This window comes from Gekko japonicus, unplaced genomic scaffold (genome assembly GCF_001447785.1).
Source record: "Gekko japonicus isolate JY-2015 unplaced genomic scaffold, Gekko_japonicus_V1.1 scaffold1029, whole genome shotgun sequence".
Lineage (NCBI taxonomy): Eukaryota > Metazoa > Chordata > Lepidosauria > Squamata > Gekkonidae > Gekko > Gekko japonicus.
Window position 1 is genome coordinate 415740 of NW_015167081.1, and position 25038 is coordinate 440777.

The window sequence follows — 25038 nt, forward strand, 5'->3', positions numbered from 1 at the left end:
GGTATTTGGTATTCCAAGGGAACCTTGATGTACCTCTGGTTTACTGCTAAGGGACTGAATCAAGTGCACCGGAAGCCAACATCTGGAGATGACCATAAATAATCTCTTGGAGAAAGAGACTCTGTGATATCTCTAGGATATCTGTTCCACAGTCCACATGTTTTCGACTAAAGTTTTTTCTTATTTATTCATTTTTAAATTTACATATTTTCTTTTGTGGTTTTTTCCTCCTCCTCCAGCATAGAAGGAAGGAGAGATTCTCACTTTGGACCAGTTTCTTCAACAGAATAATAAAGCTGTTTCTAGCCACAGGTGGCAGTATGTCCAAATGCTCCTATAGGAGAAAAGCAAATCCCAGCTTGCAGGGAAATAGTGTGTCAGAGGAAGTTCAGTCAAGCCTTTTTCCAATTATTCTCCCCTCTCTGCACTTGCTTGTTTCACTATTGGAGGACCTTTCAAGCTGCTACCTTCCCTCCCCCACCCCAAGTCCAGTGTGGCACAATTCAAGATAAGCTTGATTCCGTCATTTGAGTAACTGGGCCTTCAAGTAAGGGTATCTGAAAAGAAATGAAGTAACTAACAAAGCACCAGGTGACAATATATTCCCTCTTGGGAATCTCCTAGAGCAGTTTCTCAGCACAGGCAGAAGACAGCAACCATTATGACAACATGGGTGAAATACCTTCCTTCCAGCATGGGTGGGAATGTGGTTTACTTCTGGCATTATACCAAATAAGCTGCCGGCAGCCATCGTAAGCACAGGAGTACTCATCGTCCCCAATACCATAACCTTCCTTCAAGGAAAATGAGAACAGGGCATTTAATGCTCTTTGACGTGACAGAACAAGCAGAAACCTATAACAGATCAGCAGTCACCTATATCAATAGTTGTGTGAGGATCATCAATATACTGAAGTAACAATTTGATCCAAGATATAAGATCAGAATCCAGATCCAATTCTTGTTCGGTTGGACTGACTTGCCCATATGGTGTATTCTTATCAATCTCATTTAGAACTCACCTTTCTTCCTGGGACTGACGGAGGATTGCAAAATATAACAAGCAATTTAATGAGACAGCTCCTCCGATAAACAGTGCAGTAGGACCAGAACTACGCAACTGGAAAACAACGCAAATGAAAATTGCCTATAGCAGTGATGCTCATGCAGTGACCTGAGAGCTACATGTGGCTCTCTGGCATGGCACCTATGGCTCTCCTGAGCACTGTTCCCCAATGTGGCACCTGCCCCGTTCCAGGAAAGTGGGCAAGGCCCTTGCCTGATAGGGCTGGTAGTTAGCAGGTAGTTGGCAGGTGGTTCCCACCTAGAAACTGCCACCACCATAGGAACAGGTAACCTGCAAGCCTCCCTTGGACCTCATATCAGGAATGGATGTCAAAACTGCATTTTTGGTTGATGGTAACCGCAAGTGTGGTATTCTGTGAGTATCACTGGTCTAATGCAACAGAAACTGCTTAAGGCATGATATACCACAATCAAGAAAGGGGGTTTCAAAGGTACAGGACCAAGGGAAGGAATATGTACCCCGCTTTCCTTTGCTGGTGATGTGTTTTCAGACCTATTTTGTCAGTTCTCCCACTTCTCCAAGGGAGTGATCCTGAGATGATAGAGGGCAGAAGTGTGAGAATGAACCAGTGCCTCTGGCTTCCATAACTAGGGCCTGCTTATTCTACAGAGCTCCTGGCTCTGATCTGGTACTCTCATTCCCCCTCTGTTGTCCTTCACCACTTGAAGCCTTTTGAGTTTTCTTGGTATGAAACGGACAGATTCTGTTTGGCTGCCTGAAGCCAAATTGCAGTGCAATGTAAGCTGACACATAAATTAATCCTAACTAACATGCAAGCTGAAGTTCCTTTCCTGCCCTCCAGCGAGCAAACCTGTTCTGTTTCACGCCTCTTCCTCGCTTGTTCTCTTAATATCTTTTTATCCTGCTTGTTACACATTCATGAAGTACAAACAATAGCTTTTGCCATCATCTCTGTTGCATCTGGTTCAGAGCTTTGTGCGATCCTGGAACTGGAACCAATGAAACAGAAAAGGACTTTTCTGACATCTTGAAGACTAGTAGATTCACTGCCAATCTTTCAGGTGTCACAAGTCACCTTTTTGTTCATTTACTGTGCCAAATCCTCGTGTCTACCCCTCCCGAATCTGCCATCAAATAAACCTGAATTCCTCTCATGCGGTTAAATTTCACTTTTTCTTGGCTTATCCTAAGACCACAAGGGTCAGCTCAAAGAAGTAGGTGTCTCAATCATATTTTGGACAGACACATACATGAAGATGGACAGCTGAACAACACTATTTCAAATGCTAAAGCCTTTTAATGTGAATTTTACTGAAGGATCTTAAGACTACTCAAAATTTTACCAGAGAAGGTTATGGATATTAGGAGTCTGACCAGAGGGTCAATAGCTGCTGGGTGCTTCTGCAGGAAGGATACCACCATCACTACAAACTGCTCTGGGGAAGACTGCAGGAGAACACTGACTGTGTGGAAACCCTCGTGACAGATTTACAGAACAGCTCTATTTCTCTGCTGTTTTGCCCTAGTTTGATGGTGCTTTCTGGAATCTTGAAGGCCAGGACAGAATAAATGCTAAGCAGAGACATACCTTATCATAATGGTAAAACCCCAAAAGATACTACCAAAATAAAAACTGTACTGCTTGTAAGACTGGCTGTGGTTCAGATTTAACGACAGAATTTATGTATGGAGTACTTACGTGGTTGAGAAATTTGCTATCTTTGGTAGCCCAGCCTATCTGCATCACTCCTGAAGTAATGACTGTGACTTCATAGTACCAAGCTCCAGAATCCACACAGAAGGTACATCGAACACTTTCAAAAGAGGAGGCGTCACATCGGGCCTGCAAAGCGAAGACAAAAATAAACCACTTCCACCCTGAAAGGAGTAACCCGGAACAGCAAGGAGGAGGAACACTGTAATCCTTGAATCCTTCCTCGGCCATCCCAGTGTGTGCTATAATGTCACTGGATAGTTTTTTGGAACTAACCTTTCCTGTTCTGGGTTTAAACACAATACTGGCTATTTGTACCTTTTGGGGGAAAACCCCCAGGTTTTGTTCTGCATATCCAACAGATCGGGAATAGCAGACTATATATATAAAAAAGAAATAAGTAGGAAATTCCAAATTCTGTACTGAAGCAAAAATAAATAAATAAATCTGAATTCGGCAAAGAGAAAGTTATCTGGATAAGTTCTGGATGTCAGTTGTTATTTCTTTATATTTTTCTACTCTTATCAGATCAAAACACAGAACTACCATAAAAGGGCAAATGATACAATATAGAAGGTGGTCCCACTGAAGTGGTCTAAGATACAAGCATGCCATGAAGTCCAAATTATGAAAAGGGGCATACAGAAGTGTGTAACAGGGCACATATGTGGCACTGTCCCTGCTGGCGCCTCTTGCCCATTTAGCCAGACAGCAGCAGTTTGGGTGACAGCTTGAAAGACCAGCTCTGCCCACAGCCCCTCTGTTTCTTATGCCACCCCGTGGTAGAAGACAGTGGCATCTCTTGATTGCTTTGCTTGTTTCTGGTTGCACAGTGTTGTAAACATTCTTTCAGAATATGTGAGTCTTCTGTTCTTTTGATCACAGACTGGTTTTATGGGCTTCCTTAAGACTGGATGTGCATGCCCAAAGGATTATAATGGGAAGCAAACCGATTACACACACACACACACACAAAACCTTTATTGGCATTGAAAGCACAAGGCATCATGGAAAACCGATTACAAGAAAGGCTAAAATGAAACACCACTACCATACCTTCCAGTCATAGGAACTCTCACACAGAAGTTTTCTTAAATTATTCATGAATTAAAACTGCAGGACAGGCATGCTCAACCCCTGTGCTGCTGGCTCCAAGGTCCATTATCTGTTTTCAATACCTGTTTCTCATCATGGCAGTCAGAGCAACCCTGCTTCTAGCTGCCATGCTTTCTCTTTTATTAAAAATGGAGAATTGGAATTGGGATGAGGCTAACTAAACCACCCAAATTTTTAAAAGGTGCACAATGAAAAGCAAAGACACATGGAAGGGAGGGGAGGAAGCAGAGGCTCAGAGGGCCAGCTGGTGAAGGCTTGACAGGCCCTGGCATGGCTTATAGGTTTACAGGAGAACAGAGCCTGGTTGTTCCTAGATGGCAAAAGAAACTGAAGAGGGGGCAATTTTGTGGTATATAACAGCAATCTAGCAAAGGGGCAGACAGTGATTTAGATTATATCCCATGGAGCTTAGAAAAAAATAGCCTTGTCGATAACAGCAAAGGGGGAAAAAGAACTGCAACATTTTATGAGTGATTTGGCTGCTTGATTACTGTAAATGGATCCATCACTACAGTTTTGCTTAAAGCGTCATCTAATGGAAACCAGGGAAACAGCAGGAGAACTTTAATGTTCCTTTAATGGCTGTGGGTATTCTCCTGAATGGGAGGTTCACTTGCAAGGATGAGGGCTGAGTGTTCAACATGTGTGTGTTGTGAGAAACAGCAGCTTTGTTTTTGCTTTTTTTAAAAAACAGCACAGTGAGTTTCTAGCTGGAGTCAGTGGAAACTGGGGTGCAGCCCTGCATGTGTATTATGTGCAAATATGAGCTGCGGTGGCTCAAGTGGTTAAGACGTTGAACTGCAGGCTGTGGAAGGTCGGTAGTTCAGCAGTTCGAGATCCGAGTTGCCACATGACAGAGTGAGCTCCCATTGCCGCATTACGGAGTGAGCTCCCGTCTCTAGTTCCAGCTCCTGCCAACCTAGCAGTTCGAAAGGAAGAAATTGCAAGTAGATAAATAGGTACCACTTCAGTGGGAAGGTAACAGCGTTCAGTGCGCCTTGGTGTTTAGTCATGCCAGCCACATGACCACAGAAACGTCTTCGGACAGTGCTGGCTCTTTGGCTTTGAAACGGAGATGAGCACCACAACCCTAGAGTCGGATTCGACTGGCTTTCGAGCAAGGGAACCTTTACCTTTACTTTTTTATGCACAAGCTGCTCCCTGGGAACTTGATGCAGAGACCAGAACATTTGCTGCTTGTTGTTGTAGGAGGGCCTATTTGCTTCCAGTATGTTCTGCCTGTGTTTTTACAAATAAATCAAATCTGACAGATACTGTACCCTAAAAAGACCTACCTCCAACCCATGTGGTGAGATCTTCAGATATTCACTGACATCGTTACTATTCAGCATGGCCATAATGTTGGTCAAGTCAACTTTCTCATATGTAAACTGCCTTCCTTCCTTCAAAACTGTGAAGAGGTGTAGACATATTGTAAATGATTTGTAATATACTCTACAACAATGTCAATAATGCAAAAAATGGATCTGGCAATCAATTGAATATGCTTAACTAAATGTGATCTATCGGGTTTTCCCAAACTGTCATCCCCCACCCCATCCTTCCCTCCCACAGATCTATATTGTGTATTTGAATTGGCCAGGCCTAGCATATAAAGCCAGGTTGAGGATGGGCCAATTTGGGCCAGTTCTCCAGGGAAGGATGTGTGCACCTCTGCCCTCAAGTTACTGCCATTAGTAGAGGTGGCTACAACCACTCCTAGTGCATTGAATACAATGAATACAACCACTCCCAGTGCAAGAATATCATTTAGCCAGTGCATTGGAGGTAATCTTGCCAGACTCAGAAGAGAAGTATGGCCGTTCTCTCTCAACCAGTTAAGTAGTCAAATGCCTTCAAGGTTGTAAGCCCACACACAGAGCAGTTCTCCTTTTAGCTTTTGTACAACATTTAGCTTAATTGCTCCAGAAACCTTAATGTTTATTAAGTATGACTCTTGAGAATGGCTGTTTCACCAGTGCTCTAAATATTCTTGTCCAAGTAGAAAATATTCCAAGACTTCAGTCCAATGCACCATACTTTTTTCTTTCTGAACTAGCCCAAACCCGGTTGCCATGCCATTTATCCTGATCAACTTAGAGTGGATGATGGGAGAGAGACGTAGCAGGGGGTTGACCAGAAGAGCCCCATGGGATAAATGGTGTTCACAAGCCACTCATTACACTTATGCTGACCAAATAGTTTGGAATCTGGCATTAACAGTGCTAATTATGGCAAATCAGAAGCCCATGCAGAATAAATTATATGAAGCAGACAAACATGGGGACATTTCATTTCCATATTTAATTGTGTATAATTACACAGAATTGGCACTGAAGACAACAGGGTGTAAAGGATATTGGACAGAGCCCAGGAACTGTGCTAGGTGACTTCCACACTAAAAGTTTATCCACCAAAGTCTCCATTTAACATTGTGTAGAAGCTGTCTGTATGTTTCCACACATATTTGCCATTTATACCTTGCCACCTGGCTTAGAATGAGACTCCACAGCAGCTTCTAACATATTCAACATTAAGTATCACAGGTTTAAAATCAGACCAGAAGCAATAAAACATGTACTTCAATCCCAATACAATCTCAATAAAGACTAGAAAATTCAGAAAACTCAAAGGTCACCAGAACAGACTTGTTTTGTGGGTTTCCTAAAAATAAGTTTCATGTAAGCCTGTCTGTTATTTCCAAAGGCTTTTTGTACCAGCCAACTTAGCATCAGAGAATGCTGGCACTCAGAGCAAAGCCCCCAATGACTAAGCACCAGAAGACAGTAATAAGGGAGGAAGTGCTTCTGGAGATAACCTTTTAAGTACTGAACTGCCTGGGTGCTGGGGAAAGCCTAACTTTAAATTGTACCTGGAAACTCACTGGAAGCCTGTGCAGCTTTTCCAACCCAGGTGCGTGTATGCTCCCCAATGCTTATGTTACTCCCAGTAACAAAGCAGGCTGCTGCATCTGAACACAATTTTGCAACTATGAGGGCCAGCAGCTATGAGGCCAAACGTTTCCCTTCCCCTGTGTTTCCATTAAAGGGCTCTCCAGTTCCCAGACCTTGTCAGAAGCTAGATTTTTAGAACCACAGGAAACAGTTACAGAAGGACAACTCACTGCAAGTAAATGAAGAAAAATATCCTCATAGCCCTGCTCCATGTGTTACCCAAAGTGACATGGCCACCACAGTTCTGCAGTTGCTTCTGCACTGCTCCTGATAACACCTGCAACTTCTGCCTATGTGGTCAGGGTGGCTTGCTTTGTTGCACAACTATACTAGCGACACTTCAAGTAACTTCGGAAATGGGCCCCAGTCTCCAACTAATCACGCTTCTTCTAGTGAAGCAGATTAAAAAGGTATCAGGAAAACAAAAGCAATGCCCTTTGCACCACCCAATGCCTCCCCTCCTGCAGGAAGCAACACCCCATCATCAGAAAGGCGAAGCAAATGACTGCTTGGGGCCATCCATTCTGCCAAAAGTCTATGGGTGTAGGGTGCTGTGACATCAGGCCACTGAGCTGTAACACTTCATTCGCCTTCTCTGTGAAATTGCCTCAGGCAGCCTTTGTTTACCATCAAAGCCAATATAGAAGAACAAAGGAAAACTGAAATATTCAGAAGCAAAGCCAGACTAAAATGCCTCAGGGCTTTTAAGCACTTGCATTTTGGGAAGCTTCCTCAACATATTTTCCCAATCTTGCCACCATTCTGAATTCTGTTACTTCCAGGCTTTAGTTCAGCACATGCTACAGATGAGGACTTGAATGCATGGAATATAGATTCCACCACCCCCACCCCCACCCCAAGAAGCATACACATTCTGGAAACTACAACTATACTTGCAATGTCAGCAAAGGTTTGCTTAAATGCCTAAAATTACATGGTACTTTTGAACCTGGAACTGGTCATTCTGGAAACCATAATATATTCTTGCTTACATAGATTGTCCAAACTCCACTGGGCACAGAATCCGACTTGCCGTTTCAAATAGTCTGGGTGATTTGTCCATTTCTCTAACAAGACAAGCTGGTCACTGATGCATGTTTCCGAAACTGTGATTTTATTTTCACCTAGATTTGTAACATAGAGGGATGGTTGTGGCAGGAAAAACAAAAGGCCGACAGAAAACACAAAACCCACTTCAAGGGGGGAAAAAATAGAACCGGGTTTCTAAAAAGTCAGTGTAAGACGGTAGGACCTCACAAGATGAAATATTTAAACCAACAGCAGAGCTAGTCAGGAGCAGCCTGGCTATTAGTGAGGGCATGTAAACTTTGCAAGCTGCAAAGACGTCATTGCTCTTCTAACGCTCTTTGTAAGCTGCCTTGAGCTCCTTTTGGCAAAGTGTGCAGCCTATAAATTATTTAAATAAATGGAAATAATAAAGCAGTGGTATCCCTCCCAGTCACCGTATTGTTCCAAAGAGTCCACGTAAATGACTTAATGGAGTGATTTCTGCAGAGTAAAAGCTGTTGCTTCATGCCCTAGGGACTGGGCATAGTTTCACTACATTGCTGTGATTTCCCATTCCTGCCCATTTAGCATCAAAGAAGCCTGTTTCCCCACTGAAAAGAAGGCCTCTTTGATCATGATGCTGGGATTGTAGGCAGCACAGTGTTCAAGATGTTGCCCCAGAGTCATAATCCTGTCCCATTCCTCCTGTCTTACCCAGCCATATTGTACTCTTTTTGCATGGGGGAAAAGGAAGCTGTTAACTATTTCCATGCAAAAGCTAAGGTTTCTGCCTCCCCACCCTACCCCACTGCAGATTAAGCTTTACAGCAAGAGAAGCAAAGCCATTAAACACCCTGACCTAAAGGGCAATGATGAGGGGCTCTGTGGGACATGGAAAAAGGGGAGTGGGGGGAATGGAACAAGCCAGTTTACTGGACAGAGGTACTGGTGTGTGCCTTGGAATAAATGAAGCAAAACCAGTCTATGTGGTCTAAGATCTCTCCTCATTCTCCCCACCCCATAAAGTGTATTGTAAACTTACATACTTACTTGTTTGTGCAAACTTTTCCAGGGCTATTAGTGCAAAAAGCATTACTGTTGGATGGGACTGGAAATTCTAAACAAACAAGAGAATTACTGGACACAATTCTCAGCTATCTTCAAAACACAACATTTTTGCTCATTTGTCCAACACACTGGGAATGATCTAAGGCTTATTTTTAAACATTCAAGTGCCCAATTGTAGAGAGGAAGGAAAGAGAACTTCTTCTGAGTTATAGGATGTTCCCTCCTCATGGTGCTCCAATGCAATAAGAACAGTCAAATTATACCATCCTACCCAGACAAGTTATTTAGAATACAGACCATCCATTTGCAACTGTGCTACCACAGCTGGACAGCATCTGTGTTGGGAGGAACGAGCATCATGTTTTAGGGAAGATCTTGTCTCACTAAGGGAAGATCTTGTCTCACTAACCTGTTAAGAGTTCTTTCATGGGTGAACAAGGGTGACCCAATAGATGTTGCTTACCTAGACTTTCCAGAAAGCTTTTGATAAAGTTCCTCATCAAAGGCTCCTAAGTAAACTCAGTAGTCATAGGATAAGAGGACAAGTAATCTTGTCAGCTCTTCAGCTTGGAGAAACGATGACTGAGGGGTGACATGATAGAGGTTTACAAAATTATGCATGGGATAGAGAAGGTAGAGAAAGAAGTACTTTTCTCCCTTTCTCACAATACAAGAATTTGTGGGCACTCAATGAAATTGAGCAGTAGGTTAAGAACACATAAAAGGAGTACTTTTTCACCCAAAGAGTAATTTACATATGGAATTCACTGCCACAGGAAGTGGTGGTGGCTACAGCTTCAAGAAGAGATTATATAAACATATGGAACAGAGATCCATCAGTGGCTATTAGCCACAAGGTGTGGATGGAACACTATGTCTGGGGCAGTGATGCTCTGTATCCCTTGGTGCTTGGGAGATAACAGTGGGAGGGCTTCCAGAGTTCTGGCCCCGCTGGTGAACCTCCTGATGGCATCTGGGTTTTGGCAACTGTGTGACATAGAGTGCTGGACAGGATAGGCCATTGGCCTGATCCAACATGGTTTCTCTTATGTTCTTAGGTGCCAGGGAGACCTTGCACCTTCCACACTTGGCCAAGAACTGGAAACAGATAAGATGAATGAGAGAGACAAACTCAAGTCAACAACAGATAATGAAATGTGCTGCAGGCTTGCATAGAGATTCCTTCTTCCATTTCTGGGTTCTTGCTCATGACAGTATTATGCAATGTTTGAATCAAATAATAAATCAGACAGTTATGGTTAGTGTCATTATGGTTTAAGAGATTAACACAAAGCTTAACTGCCTGATTTGGATGTCATAGCAAACTATGCTTTAGAGGAAACCTGAAAAAGAAGAGAATTGGTATGCGATAAGGAGTAAGGAACCTGCAGCGTACTCCAAATCCTATGAATCATGAGCTATAAACAGGATGGTGTTTTCAGTAAGTTCTTTAAGGAGGGGGGACAAGATTCTTCCCATGTACTGAATGATCAGCAGGGAGGCTTCATGTCTTGTCATTTTCTGGAAGTGAGAATTGCAAAAGCTCATGGAGGGGTTCTTTCAAAGGTGGCTTCACTACTACAACTCTGTCTATATATCAAATAGCATATGCATGGGGATGTGCACCTGAAAAAATTAAGGCTCTAATTTTTGGTTGCTCTGCCAATGATTCCTTTTCATTGGTATGGTGATTGTATTCCCCTATTTAATCATTTTAAAAATATTTTAATATTTAAAACATCTTTTCCATCCAGAACATTTTGATAAAGAGAAATTTCACTGACTAATGTAAAACAGTAGGGCAAATTGTATTTATAGAAGGCTGAATGAACGTAGCTTTTCCCTTTTATGGGCAAGCTGTGAGGTGGTCATGAGATTTTTTCCCAAGAGAAGTCTGCGTCCTGCGTCAGCCCACTGGTCCCTCTAGCCCAGCATCCTCATTCTGAGTGGTAGCAACATCCCAGGGTCTCAAAGCAGTGGTTTTTCTCAGTCCTGTTAGCTCGGATTTCATGATGTCAGGGGTTAAAGCTGGGGATTTCTACATGCAGAACACCACTGAGGTATACCCCTTCCCATTTTCATGCATTCCCTTAACCCACATTTCACCACCTCATAAGAAAACACAACTAAATTAAACTAAAATCCAGTCCATGGACAATGATCACCCACAAAGCCCAGTGTTTAAAGAGGAATAAGTTGGAATACAGATTTACTTTTGATACTCACCAAGCTCTGCAGTAAGTATTCCAGTATTCCTGGGCTGAGTAAACCTATACTTGCAGGGCCTGCAAGAACACTAAAAATGAAACATGTGCATCGAAGCTGCTGCATTACTTTTTTAAAAAAAAGTCACTTTCAAAAAAGATTAGTGTGCTACTCTGCCAGCCCTGTTATCTTGTCTTTATAGACATTGTGCAAGTATAAAAAAAAGAACTGGGCAAGTTTAAACGTAGACTTAGAATTTTTAAAAGTAAGTAGGAAACAATAACAGTTTTCAAATACTTCTAAGGGTTTTGGAAGACCACAGACATAGCAGCAGTGACCATATCTTGCTTTCAGGTCCAGCCGGTAATAGTCCATTCCCCCTGCCCACTCTCTAGTAGCTTGCAAAGCCAGAAGTGCAGGAATTAGATAAGCATATGGAGCAGAAGTCCATCAGTGGCTATTAGCCACAAGGTATAGATAGGTCAGTAGTTCAGCAGTTCGAGACCCAGGTGATGCATGATGGAGTGAGCTCCCATCTCTAGTTCCAGCTCTTGCCAACCTAGCAGTTCGAAAGCAAGAAATTGCAAGTAGATAAATAGGTACCATTTCAGTGGGAAGGTAACAGCGTTCCGTGCACCTTGGTGTTCAGTCATGCTGGCCACATGACCACGGAAACGTCTTCGGACAGCGCTGGCTCTTCGGCTTTGAAACGGAGATGAGCACCGCAACCCTAGAGTCGGATTCGACTGGCTTTCGAGCAAGGGAACCTTTACCTTTACTATAGATAGGAACTCTCAGGCTGGGGAAAGTGATGCTCTGTATTCTTGGTGCTTGGGGGGGGCACAACAGTGGGAGGGCTTCTAGTGTCCTGGCCCCACTGGTGGACCTCCTGATGGCACCTGGTATTTTTGGCCACTGTGTGACAGAGTGTTGGACTAGATGGGCCATTGGCCTGATCCAACATTGGCTTCTCTTATTTTCTTATGTACTGTATGCCACTTGCCAAGGGAGTCCGGGGGGGGGGGGGGGGGGGAGCTGTCAGCAGCACCAATCATTCCAAAATGGCACCATGATATAGCCTGATGCTACTATGAGAGAGGCGCCCTTTGCCTTCCCATTCTGCCAACTGTGAAAAAGTTATTCATATGGCAGAATATACTGGAGTCTCCCTGTTGGTCACCAGAAGACTAGCTATCGTATTTGTGAGCACAGCTCAGCCAAAGTTAAGCACTTTTAAGACAGATTTCAGTTGGAGAATTAAAGCTTTAAGCACTCTAGCAGAACAAATATGACTGGGATTTGCATGGAGTATATTGGTTCCGCACAACATGTAGACTGGAAAGAGGCTGGAAGGAGAAGCAAGTTATCCACCCTCACCATAGCATAAAAGTAAGCATCCCTTACCTGCAAGCTTTTCTGCCAAACAGCCCAGTACTGCAGTTGTGTTTCGATGTTTGGCAGGATGACAGGCATCCTGGCGAGCAACAGCTCCACTTAAATTCAGTATTTCAGTTAATTTCTGCAGCGCATCCTAAACGGTGAATTTTAATATGCAGTCAGTACCATGTGCCCTACAGAGGGACACACTCCCTTCTTTTCATCTCTGCTCAACACACTATCATTAAGAATGTGTCACCAGGTACTAAAGGTTTAAGCGATCCACTGATAAATGTGCTTGGAAATCATAAACACTGAAAAACTTAGTGGACTTCCCTTTCTTGCATCTGGTTTTAAATCCTTCAGTTAAAACACATACCCCTCCACACTCTACAGGACAGTAAGAACTAGCAACACTTCAGGAAATGCTTCAGAGCCCACCTGCTGCCTGGAGTCCATATTGACTCCACTCATGCCCTAAGTGGCCATTAAAAATCACTCAATACAAAAGTGATATAAGTGATATAAAGATGCAATCCTGAAATCACTTCCTCTAGATTTCAGCAGCTACTCCCAGAATCATAGCCAAAGGAAAAACCAAATCCATCCTGCAACACATTACTACCATGACAAGAATTTCTAGCTGGCAGAGAGCATCTGACAGGAGTATTAGAACTCCAGGTGGGTATTGTGATTGACTCTGCAAATCAGGCTGTGCATTGCACAATTGTTTTTAAAAAATCTCATTTCAGTGGTCATGCTTTGGACAGTGTTACATATTCCACAGTTATCATGGAAGTAAATTATTGGCCAAAAATGTATAAATGGGTAAGAACAATGAGGAATTTCAGACAGACGATATAATCTGGAAGAGGAACGGTTCCCAAACGGTTTCTGGTCTGTCATTTCAGACAGAACCGTTTTATAACCGGTTCCCTACCAGAATATTTTTGTAATTTCAGACACAAACACTTCTGTCCTGTTTAGGAAACCGCTTCCAAGTAATCTTCAGTTTCCTCTTCCGGTTCCGATACACTTTTTCCCTGCTGTTTTTTGCCAGCGCGGGTGATCTCCGGCTTTTAAAAAATGTTTGCTTTATAGCGTTATAGCGCTATAACGCTATAACAGAACAGCAGTATATCAACCCCATTGGAATGCCTGGAGTGTTTTGTTATAGTGCTATAGCGCTATAAAGTGAAAGTTCCAAAAAAAGAGAAGAAGCCAGAGATCGCCCGTGTGGGCGAAAAACAGCGGGGAAAAAGTGGTGCAGCCTGAAATGGCAAACCGCTTCAGATCCAGCTCTTTACCGGAAGGGGAAAGCCATGTGTGAAATGGCAGCCCTATACCGGTTTACTCCATGACGGATCAAAAAAGGCTTCAAAATGGGTTAAAAAGGGTAATGTGAAATTCCTCAATATTACTGCAGAATGGCAAATCACATATGAATTCTGGAGCCAAGAACAACTGTGAGCTCCTTAAAATCTGGGCAAATAGCAACCCTGAATTAATAAGATTTTATTATTTTAAAATGATTTCTAAAAGCATATTTCTTTTTTAAAAACCCAGCTAGAAATATTTTTCTTTTCCTTACATGCCCTTTGCAAATAGGATAGAACACTGGCTCTCTGTTTGTCCATTTCACAACACTTTTGCCAGTTGCTCTTAAATTTGCAACTTTTGTCTGGGGTACAAAGTTGATGCAAATCCATGTGAACACCATTATTACCCATTTCTTAAGACAAACACTGTTGAAAATAGCATTAGCTCTGTAGCATGCTGTTGGAATCAGGCAGAAAACTGCATATGTATTAAACTCACTTTTGTTGGCAATGGACACTCATCCAGTAGTAAAGTTATAACAGCTGGTCCCAGGGGATCTTCTAATGGAATAACTCTAATTAAGGATTGGACAACTTCCAGCCAGCCTTCATCTGTCAACCATAAGAGAAAGAGGCAACTGTCTTTGCATAGAGTTTAATCTCCATTTATGTTTCAACAACTATCAAAAGTATGATTTTAATAGCATTTTTCAAGATTTGTCTATATAACAAACCTTAGTCACAACCTTCAAGTTCATCAGCTGCTGGTTGAGATATGTAGCAGCTCTCTGGAGGAAGCACAAATATTGATTGCTCCAGGGAGTACTGTTAAGACAAGTTCACACTTGAATTTTTTTTTAACGCAGTGAGTGTAATATCAAATTGAAATCCCGTCCTCATCACTGAAACTTTGGCTTTGAGAGAAGAAATAATACATTGCCTCCTTCTTACATGCTTTCAAATCCAACTCATGCATTGGGCATGGGAAGGAAAAGCACACATACTTTCATGCTTTCCAGATCTTGGGGGAAGGACAAAGAGGAGGAGAAATGTTGAGTAGATTCAGTGCCTCTTTGATATGCTACCTCTACAAATAGGTCCCGACATATTTGGAATGCGACAAAGATTGATATAAGCTGGTTACCATGTTTTCATCATTTATATATATAAAAAAGCAAGTCATGCATGGCTTGATGTTCAAATAGGATAATCTGAACTCCCAAAAGCGTCTGCTCTTGAAAGTCGTTTTGATCAATTCACTACAAGCAACACTGTTTCTTATCTTGGCATTTTTCTCCAAACCTCTCTGCAAGGGACTGATGAAGGAAATATGGCTGAGACTCAGAGGCAGACTGAGACATAAATAGGGCCACTTCTGACAGTATTTTGGCTTGATTTTTCTTTCCCATATGTTAGTAACTGTATCAATTTAAAACTACTAGAATGCAATAAAAGATCTCAGAGGACTGAATATGGTTTTAAGAACGTTCAAGCTCCAGTTTCATATCAAAGACCCCATTAGAAATTTAGCAAACATGAAACTGATACATCTTTAAACTGTTCTAAAAAAGGCACCCACAATTCTCAAGGTACATTCTTTGGAAACACACTGATAAAAATCTTCCCAAGGCAGCACTAAGCAACCCCAATGCACAGCGATTCAGACTTCTGCAACTATTCCAGTACAACAGAATGGTACAAAGGTACAGCAACTTGGGGGTAACAACACACATTCTGGGACACTTCTGCCTCTGCAGCTCCTGACCATAATTACAGCATACTGTTTAACTTGGGAAGCAAAGCACACACCTGTTCCCTTTTTGCTACCCCCAAGGCCTGTTCAGTAGCTCCCTGTAAAGAAACAAATCAGCCCATTATCTTGAGCTTCATGGCAGCTGGCAGGGCAGATTTTGCAACTACATACCTCATAAATTTAGTCATATCTGACATGTACACATATTAAGCTAATTAAAATTTTACTGTGCTCACTGTCAAGTACTGGTGTTACCTGAATAAGGATTGACAATTGGAATGAGCCCCTGGAAAGAAATATGCAGTACAAACTTTAAGCTTCTTTTCAGAGCCGAGAGATTTCCCCCCCATAAGATTGCAGACTGAAGTATTGCACAATAGAAAAGAAATACCTGTTTCAGCCATTTCGTGCAAAGTCATCATTGAATAAGGAGGTTCCTGGTCACTGGAAAAAAAAGTTAATATATGCCTGTCAGCAAACACTGAATTAAGCAGAGAATGATTCAGACCCAGAGGTTCCCCAAGAACTGCATCTATGATGGGAAAGATTCATTGTCCAGGGCAGACCAAACAGAAGCTCTGGTGGGAGCAAAATGGAATATTGCCACTGGAAGCAGTCCAGAGAGTTAACTATATTTGTCCCATCAAACCCCAGTAGAACAGAAATCCCCTAAAATGCAATCCAGGGACCCACCAAGTGAGTATGTGCCTGAAAGATTTGCTCATCACCCTTTGGACAAGCTACAAATAGCATTTTATACACTGGAAAATACAACAGCTTTCTTGGCAATGCAGAGTCTGCTGAAGAAAAAGGAAACCAAAGCACCTGACATTTTGCAAAACCTCTTACTGCACACAGTGGGGATTCTCTAGATTAAAGCCACAATCAGCATTATAAACTAAATACAGTTCAGGGACCAGAGACACTAATTTTTTTAACATCTTGAGGAACAGTGAAACATGATTGTGTTTGTATGAAGGATAAAGGCAAGGAGGGACTACATCTAAAGTCTAAAAATGTATAAAGTAGCGTCGGAGTCTCAGAGCGGTTTACAAACTCCTTTCCCTTCCCCTCCCCACAACAGACACCCTGTGAGGTAGGCGGGGCTGAAAGAGCTCTGATAGAAACTGCTCTTTTTGAAGAGCACCTCTGATAGAACTATGGCTTGCCCAAGGTCATCCAGCAGGTGCAAGTGGAGGAGTGGGGAATCAAATTCGGTTCTCCCAGATTAGAGTCCGTGCACAACCACTTAACCAAACTGGCTCAGGAAGAAGGAAGAAGTTTACTGCTCAATACAAATAGCAAATTATGTTATAACCTGGCCCAAGTCCAACTGCCAAACAACAAAATCCACACCTAGATTCCAGAAATGAAGAAAGCATACATATGGGCATTTGTGGATTCTGCAAATGGGCAAAATCAACAACTGCATGTACACATATTTTCTCTGTTGTGGCTCCCACCTTGTGGAATGGCCTGCCCGAGGAGTTAAGGAAAGCTCCCAGTCTCTTGGCCTTCCGTGAACTTTGCAAGACTGAACTATTAAAGAGAACTATTTTCTGCACAGGTAATAGGGTTGCATTGTACAAAAGGGCTCACAAATTTACTTGGATAAATGATTGAGACTGTGGTCTATACTGCTGCGTACAGCTTACTGTTAAGTAGGATCCAATTATGTAATTTCTGCAGCACTTAATGTACCATATTAATACTTATGCTATGCTTCAGTTCTTTCTGGTGGTTCCAGACTTCTAAAACCCTAATGCTCTGATTACTGAATGTCCCATTTTTGTTGATTGTGTAACGTGCCTTGAGTCCCTGTGAGAAAGGTGAACTATAAGTAACAGAAATAATAAAAATACTCTACATGGAATAATTCTTGAAGCTAAGGGCAGCCTTGTACCTCACAATAAGCATGGAACTGCTGCTGTTTTGAGTGTCTTCCCCACACCTTCCCACCCCCCAACATCTAATACAAATTACTTTATGGCCTATCATCACCATAAAAGGGAGGGGGGGGGAATTGGGCTACACCCAGCAATGTACCAGCAAACAAAAAAGGAAAAAAAAGATATCAGATGACAGCTTTATTGTCACACAAAGCTGCTATGCATTTCACCATTACTGTGGAAAGTTTCAGCACTAGGTGAATTCTGACAAATGGCAAAATAAGTAAGGGCTTCGTATGACAATAAAGCTGTCACGTGGCATTCTTTTTCCTTCTTGGTTTGCTATCATCATCATACCATGCGTTTTCCCATCTCCAAGGCAGCATGGAAGTGATGGAATGGGGCAGAGACATATACAATGAAAGGACACAGGCTAAGTTGTACTAGATGTTGGGGGAAGGAGGGCTTGACAGTGGGCATTCATTTTTAGTGGTAGCCTTGTGCTCAATGTAATATATATTTCCACCTTAATGTAATATACATGAAACAGATTTCTTTTCTCCATTTGGATATCATATCTATTTCCATCTTAACACATGTACTCTCTGGGAGAAACCATTTAATAGAAAGTCCAGAAACCCCATGCCTAGAAATCCAGATTTCAACATCCATTTAACAGTACAAGTGCGGAGACAAAGAAAAAAAAATGATGACTTAATCAGACCCACTAGAGTATAGAATCATAGAGCTGGAAGGCCCATAGAGGCCATCTAATCCAACCCCCTGATCAATGCAGGATCAGCCTAAGGTATCCCAGACAAGTGTTCATCCAGCTACTGCTTGAACACTGCCAGTAGGATTGTTATGTCAGTACTATCTGTTATGAAAAGGCAGAAACAGGGTGTGGGAATTGACCACAGAGGTCCTGGCCCACCTTGTGCAGATGTGCATCCTACGTAGTTACAAAGGTGGTGGTAATGAGAGAGGGAAGGCACAGAACCGGGGTCAGCCTAGTGTGGCCCAGACCTTCCTTGCACTAAATATCCCACTGGAAACTGAATTGCAGCCACACAGTAACTTGAGAAATGCTGAATGACAGAGGGCAAAGTCACAGAATATCTAAAAAACCACATGGAGAAAAGAAATCTGTTTAACATATAGCAGCTAACTTGAGCAACACCCCCCCACACACCAAGACATCCAGTATAATAACTCTGCTTGATACCCAAATTTGATACCTGCTTTAATATTAACATTTGTTAATAGTTTGCTCTGTAGCTGAGAATTCTATAGAACACTTTAACTAGCAGTTCACTTAAGAGCAGTCTCCTTGCATGCCCAGGGGAGGATATATCTCTTGAAATTTTTAGGAGGTGCTGCAAAGTTGTTTTATTTGCTAGGACTTTTAATGAGGTATTCACTGCAGATATTGTTTTATTATGTATGTTTTAAATGGTGATTTGTAAGCTGCCTTGAGCCACAAGGAAAGGCAGGATATAAACGTTTTAATAAGTAGAATAAAGTACCCATTGTGCAGTTCACATAAGAAATGTGATGTGATATAGTGCAGAGAGAACCTGACAGGATCCGGGGGGGGGGGGGGGGGAGCTGGTGGATTCATCTACCTGCTCAGTCATGAAGTTGGGTAGATAATCTTGGAATACTTGCTGGCTCTTAGCTTAACCCACCTCTCAAGGTTGTTGTGAGGATTCAAAGGAGTAACCCTCTTAAATGCTGCTTTGAGCTGTGTGGAGGAATGGTGGGAGATATGCAGGTACATATCTGTAAGTTAAGATACTGCTTGATGATGCAGCAATAAACTGAGAGCGCTGGAGATAAAGGCTTGGATCTTTATCTCTTTTTCTGCTCAAGGAGGAAGGAGTGTAATTTTCAGAGAGGTCACTCTCCCACTTTGTCCCACACTTCCCAGAGGGGCAGTCCTCAGATCCACCCTGAAGTAACCAGTTCTGTCCTCTTAGACAGAAATAATGGTGCTGACTATCCTCTTTTACACCCTTCACACTGCCTTGTTCTAGGCAAGTAGAGTTGGCCACTAATTTTCTTCAATGCATGAACACACATGCATGTGTGCACACAAACAGAGAAATAGAACTAGTTTACTCCCAGGCCATGCAAAGAACACAGAAGTACTGTACTAACTGTGTTAACTGGAATAAGCGACCACTACCTTGAGAAGGCAGGTGCGAATGCATAATTAACCTTTCATTTTGCCCAAAAGAGCTACATCATTCAGACGCTTGCCAAGAGAATCCTGCTCCTTGCCAAAAAAAGCATGAAAGACCTAGAGCTGGCAAGCGACAGAGAATCAAATGATCACCTAACACTAAGAAGAACATTTTGCAAGTGGTAGAGATGGGCAGATGATTAAGTCCACAGCAAACTGTCAACACCCCTGCCACGAGTAAGATACAAAGACATCAAAAGTGACAAAGAGAAGCAACTATTTTAATTATGAAAGAAAATACTAAAGATTCAGTGTAACCATGATTGTAAGGAGGTGTAGCTTTCAGCATATAAATGGGGGGGGGGAGATTCGGAATACATTAGCTGTTGTGTTCTTTGGAAGGAAGGGCTCAGGGCTCACATTCTTCCTCTCAATCTCTTATTGTGCCCACTTCCCTCTCTTCACATTACTATTTTAATAGCACAGAAACCACTGAGTTCATTTTCAAATTCTCTAGAACAAGCATCATTTTAATAGGCAAAAACTAATCAGGTGTGCAGATTTTTTAAAATCTCAAATAAGTCAAGAATTTTGTTTTAAAAAACTCAAGCTTCCCCAACACTACTGAACTAGAATGAAGGCAAGCAAGTCACCAGGAACACAAAAATCCAATACAGACATACAGATGGGTATGTGGTACAGCCCTACACCATTAGAGAACACACACAGGGAATCAGCCTGATGTTAAAGTCTCTGGGTGGAAAAGGTTTTCTAGGAGGAAGACAAAAGGATTGTACCTGTGCGTGCCTACATATTTGAAATGGACTTTAATCTCATGTCTAGGAAGGAGGAGACTAAAGCCAACGTAAATTTATTTGATAGCAAGTCCCACTTAATTCAATGCTATTTACTCCCACGACGCAGGTTTATTTGATAGCAAGTCCCACTTAATTCAATGCTATTTACTCCCACTAAGTACCGGTATGTATAGGACAGCAACCTAAAGTAAAGAGGAAACAAGCCCCTGCACAAAAACACTAAGTCTGCAAAAGTCTGAGGATTTCTCTTTAGCCCCCAAGACTGTCCGTCAACTGCATAAGTGTGAGGGGAGTGGGGTTTACAGCTTGCTCTTCTGCCTCTGTAGAGGCATATTCAAAACCCAAGTTCAGAAAGCAGTCAGGGAAGTCTCTTGCCCAGAAACGGTCTCCTTAGCATATGCCATCTAATCTTACAATCTGGTGAGCCACTGCCAGAACAGCGAGGACTGAGTTTACATTCATCAGTTAACTGACTCCAGCCCCTGCAGTATTTCCTAACAGAAGGCACCTGAATCATCTCGCTGAGATACACTTATATGCACTTTTTGAGCCTGACCAAACCACAGAAATCTCAATGGGAAGTAAAGAATGTGGAAGGGTTTTGCCATTTGGCACTGCCCTCACAACAGGAGTAAGGCACTGCAGTGAGTCCACCTCAAAAGAATTTGACTCTTTGAGTTATGGGACCAAGTCAAATTTCAATGAAATGAAAGATGGGTTCAGAAGCAAGCTGCTCAGGAAGTATTCAAGTATAAAGATGAGAACAGAAGCAGAGAATCCGTCCCGAAAAGCCAGAGGGTTTTCCAGTTCTGGCACAAAGTTGTGCCTGTTTATGCTTCCATGGAAATTATTTCCACAGCATGCCTGGAGAAGGGGCCATTACATCACAGCCACCATTAACCAGCAGCATAGGGGTCTGTAAGGGAAATAGAGTTCATCCCTTGCAATTTTGATCTTCAGGAAATACTTACTTGTCAACCAGCGTCCGAATTACTGCCAACGTGTCAAGTACTAATCCATCCACATTCTGTTTCTTCCTCCTTGGTTCATGCGGCCCCCGCCCCCGCCGCGGGGGCCTTACTGGGTCTCTCAAATGGCTCCTTGTTTCAGGTACTGGTATTCTACTGTTCTCTGTCTGGCGACTCCTGGACTCCACATTGTCTTCTGCCCCGCTGTCTTCTCGACAAACACAGGAGTTGCCCATGCTGGTATCCCCCAAGGTTTGCAGAAAACAACGAATATGCTGTTCAAGAGTCAGCCGTAAACCTTGGAGAAGGCTTCTGCTCACATAGAACACAATCAAAGCAACGACAATCATCTAGACAGTTTTAAGAGCAATGTTTTTTGGATCCTGAATGGTGGCCTTTGCATCATAGGAGTTTGTAACAAGTGGAATGGATGGAAAATGGCTGGTTTAGTTTCCGACATTCTCATTGGAGATACACATTGGATATTCAAAAAAAGGCCTGCAGGGAAAGAAAAAAATATCTTAACAATAACATCTAGATTTAAATTGCACTATAATGCAAACAAGCTCTTCTCCAAGCAACAGAATAATTTTAGGCATGGATTTCTTCAGAGGCCCTTAATAGCAAGTCTACCTAGAACCAATCTACTATCTGGCCCTGCAGTATATCCTGCCCAGTTATCCCAAAGTTTCCCTAATATCCCAGCTTTTACATTGCCATTATGTATTCCATTTATAAACTTTGCAAGCAGGTATCCAGAGCTCCATGAAGATCTTTCCAGCTGCGTTCTCCTCACATCCACCCCTAATCTGAAACTTTCCAATAAATTATAAAGGTCCGGCCTCAAAATTATGTGATCTGTCTAACATGTGTGGACTCTGCTTTAAACTAGCGTTTGAATGTGGGGTGTCTTGAGAGAATTAGGCAGTCAAGTACTTTCTGCTTTCCTTTTACATCCAAGGGAGGCTTCATTCACAGTGTGGATCCAGAAGGAGCTGCAAGGGGGTACAGTCATGAGGTTTGGGTAGAGCCAGGCCTGTTTTTAGGACTAGGAAAATATTTCAAGTTTCCAGGTACCAGCACCAGATGTCTGAGTAACCAGACACTCAAATATTTTCCTTTCCTCGTGGGGCTAATTTTCTTCAGTTCTTTCTCCTCCTATGGTTTTAAAACAGGCATTGCTTGCCTCTTCTGTAACTAGAAACAGCTTTCAAAATTAAAACAAGCAAATCACCCACCCACCCTGAGGGTGCCAGAAAAATTCACAAAAAAATATTTTGGAAATTTTGGGGAACACTGTAGAAAACCTGCTAAGAAATATTTTTCCTTTGGAATGAACAGCTTCTTAACACAAGATTTTATTCACTCAAAAGAAAGATTTTAATGTAGAACAACCAGGATAATTAGGGGACTGGAGCACCTTATCTGTGAGGAAAGGCTGAAGACTCTTTTAGAAAATAGATTTCTAAGGGGGGGACATGATAGAGGTTTATAAAATGACGCATGAGGTGGAGAGAATCGACAAAGATTTTCTTTTTCTCCCTCTCGCAAAATACTAGAACTTGAGGGCATCCAATGAAACTGATGGACAGTAGGTTCAGAACAGACATAGGAAATACTACTTTACACAGAGAGTGATTAAAATGTGAAATTCACTGTCAGAAGATGTAGTGATGATGGCTGCATAAATAAATAGCTTTTAAAGGGGATTAGATAGATTCATGAATGACGAGTGGTGACTGAGGGGAACATCCACTTTCAAGGGCACTAAGCCTCTGAATTCCAGAGCTAGGAGGCAACATCAGGGCCTCTATGCCTTAATGTTGGCCGTCCAGAGGAACTGGCTGGCCACTGTGTAAGACAGGAGCAGGATGCTAGACTAGTTGGACTACTGGTCTGATCCAGCACAGGATGCTGGACTAGATGGACTACTTCTTATGTTCTTAACAATCCACAGTATTACAGAATGACAATTCTTACATATACTGTAAAACTTACATGTTTGAGGATGAATCTATTGTTTAAATGCAATGAATACAATCCACTATTAATATACAATGTGTATGATGACTATACTGCTGAAGAATTTAGTTTCTAATGTTATAAAGTGTAGCCTGATACCCAAAGCTCACTGATAGTCCAAGGCAACCAGAACTGTGAAATTGAGCTGTTTGCCATAAAACTTAAGCAACAACTAGTCATCTTGAGTCCATTTGTGAGGCAAGTCACAGCTCACCACATGAATTGTCCACCCATGAGACAGTGATGCAAGTCTAGAAGAGCTACTATTCCATCCACTTTTCTAAACTGGTGCATGCCATACCAAGAGTGTGTGCCAAGAGTGTGTGATTACATATAGTTACCAGTTTTTATCATTATCATGCAGCACGAGCTAGCAATATCAAGGTTCTTGCCACAGGATCATGAGGGGGTCTTATTGTGATCCTCAGCATGCCAAGTTTTTTCTGAAAATGAAGTTGCATACAAGCTGAAGAAGGCAAAGATAAGAAAACCACAAGCCCTTAACTGTCATGTCCTGATAATCGTCGTAGGAGTTTCTCATGCTCTTCCACACATACATACACATAGGGCAAGCACTCAAAATATTCCAAAGCATTTTTTGGCTGAACTGTAAATTTGGCAGTAAACACGGCTCGGGAAAGTAGCCTGCCATTTCACTAAGGCAAATGGGAGGGGGAGAGAATAATTTCAGGGGAGAAGCAGTCTGTGTATCCCTTCATTCCCTCGTGCTACTTTTTCTTCTGCTCCCCCCAAATCTGGGATTTCAAGACACCTGTTTGCTACAGCAGAAAGCAAAGCAGCTACAGAGAAGGTTAAGCACACACATAACTGCCCACTTCTCCCCTACAAGAAATGGAAGCCCCAGTCTCCAGATCCATGTTTGTGACTGCCTTGAAAAGTGATATCTGCAATTGCAGCAGCTGACTAGCACATCTGTTTAAAGAGGAGCAACATAGCACTAGGCAGTGGTTTTCAGCCTTTTTGGTGTGGTGACCCACAAATCCAAATTTACTTGTTATGGTGAACCATTTAAAAACAAAAGTATGCGCAGATCCATCAAACTGCAAAAGTCCTGGGCAACTCACTTTTAGGTTTGGTACCCACAGGTTGGAAAATGCCTGCACAGAGCAACCTGGCGGCAACATTGTGTTTCCAGTATCACAAGTGAATCAGTGTTTGTACTGACTGGCCAAAGGACGATGGACCAGCAATTCCCCCTCCATTACCCCCCTGTGTCAATACAAGGCAAGAGGGCTGCTCGTATGTTAGGAAAGTCAAGAAACCCCAACCTTTATGAGAAATTTCCCAGCCTGAACGTTCAAGCTGTGAGGATTTTTCAAGGGTTGCTATTAAAGCATGCAAATTCGACCAAGTCATGCAAAACAAGTACATAAACACTAGTTTGTCTTATTCTCCTGAGCTGACACAGCAGGCAAGTCACTTGGGTCAGATTCCGGTGAGGTAGACTATCATCAGACCAGGCCTCACCCAATATTCTGCTGCCAGACTTTTCTTCCCTTGCACAGCCCATGTGTCGATAAGAGGAACACAGATCTTATAAAGGGCTAAAAGTGATTAAAATGGTCTTGCTGTG

General features: G+C 42.4%; 1 protein-coding gene across 1 annotated transcript in view; it reads right to left on the reverse strand.

The window, feature by feature from the left end:
• Positions 1–25038, reverse strand: part of RSPRY1 (ring finger and SPRY domain containing 1) — a 38559-nt gene that overhangs the window by 4765 nt on the left and 8756 nt on the right. The window contains 10 exon segments of the mRNA XM_015412820.1: positions 683–794; positions 2748–2891; positions 5174–5289; positions 7825–7956; positions 8891–8957; positions 11135–11193; positions 12518–12644; positions 14309–14421; positions 15954–16006; positions 21426–21920. Of these exon segments, the coding sequence (XP_015268306.1) occupies positions 683–794; positions 2748–2891; positions 5174–5289; positions 7825–7956; positions 8891–8957; positions 11135–11193; positions 12518–12644; positions 14309–14421; positions 15954–16006; positions 21426–21772 (1270 nt within the window). The 5' untranslated portion in view covers positions 21773–21920.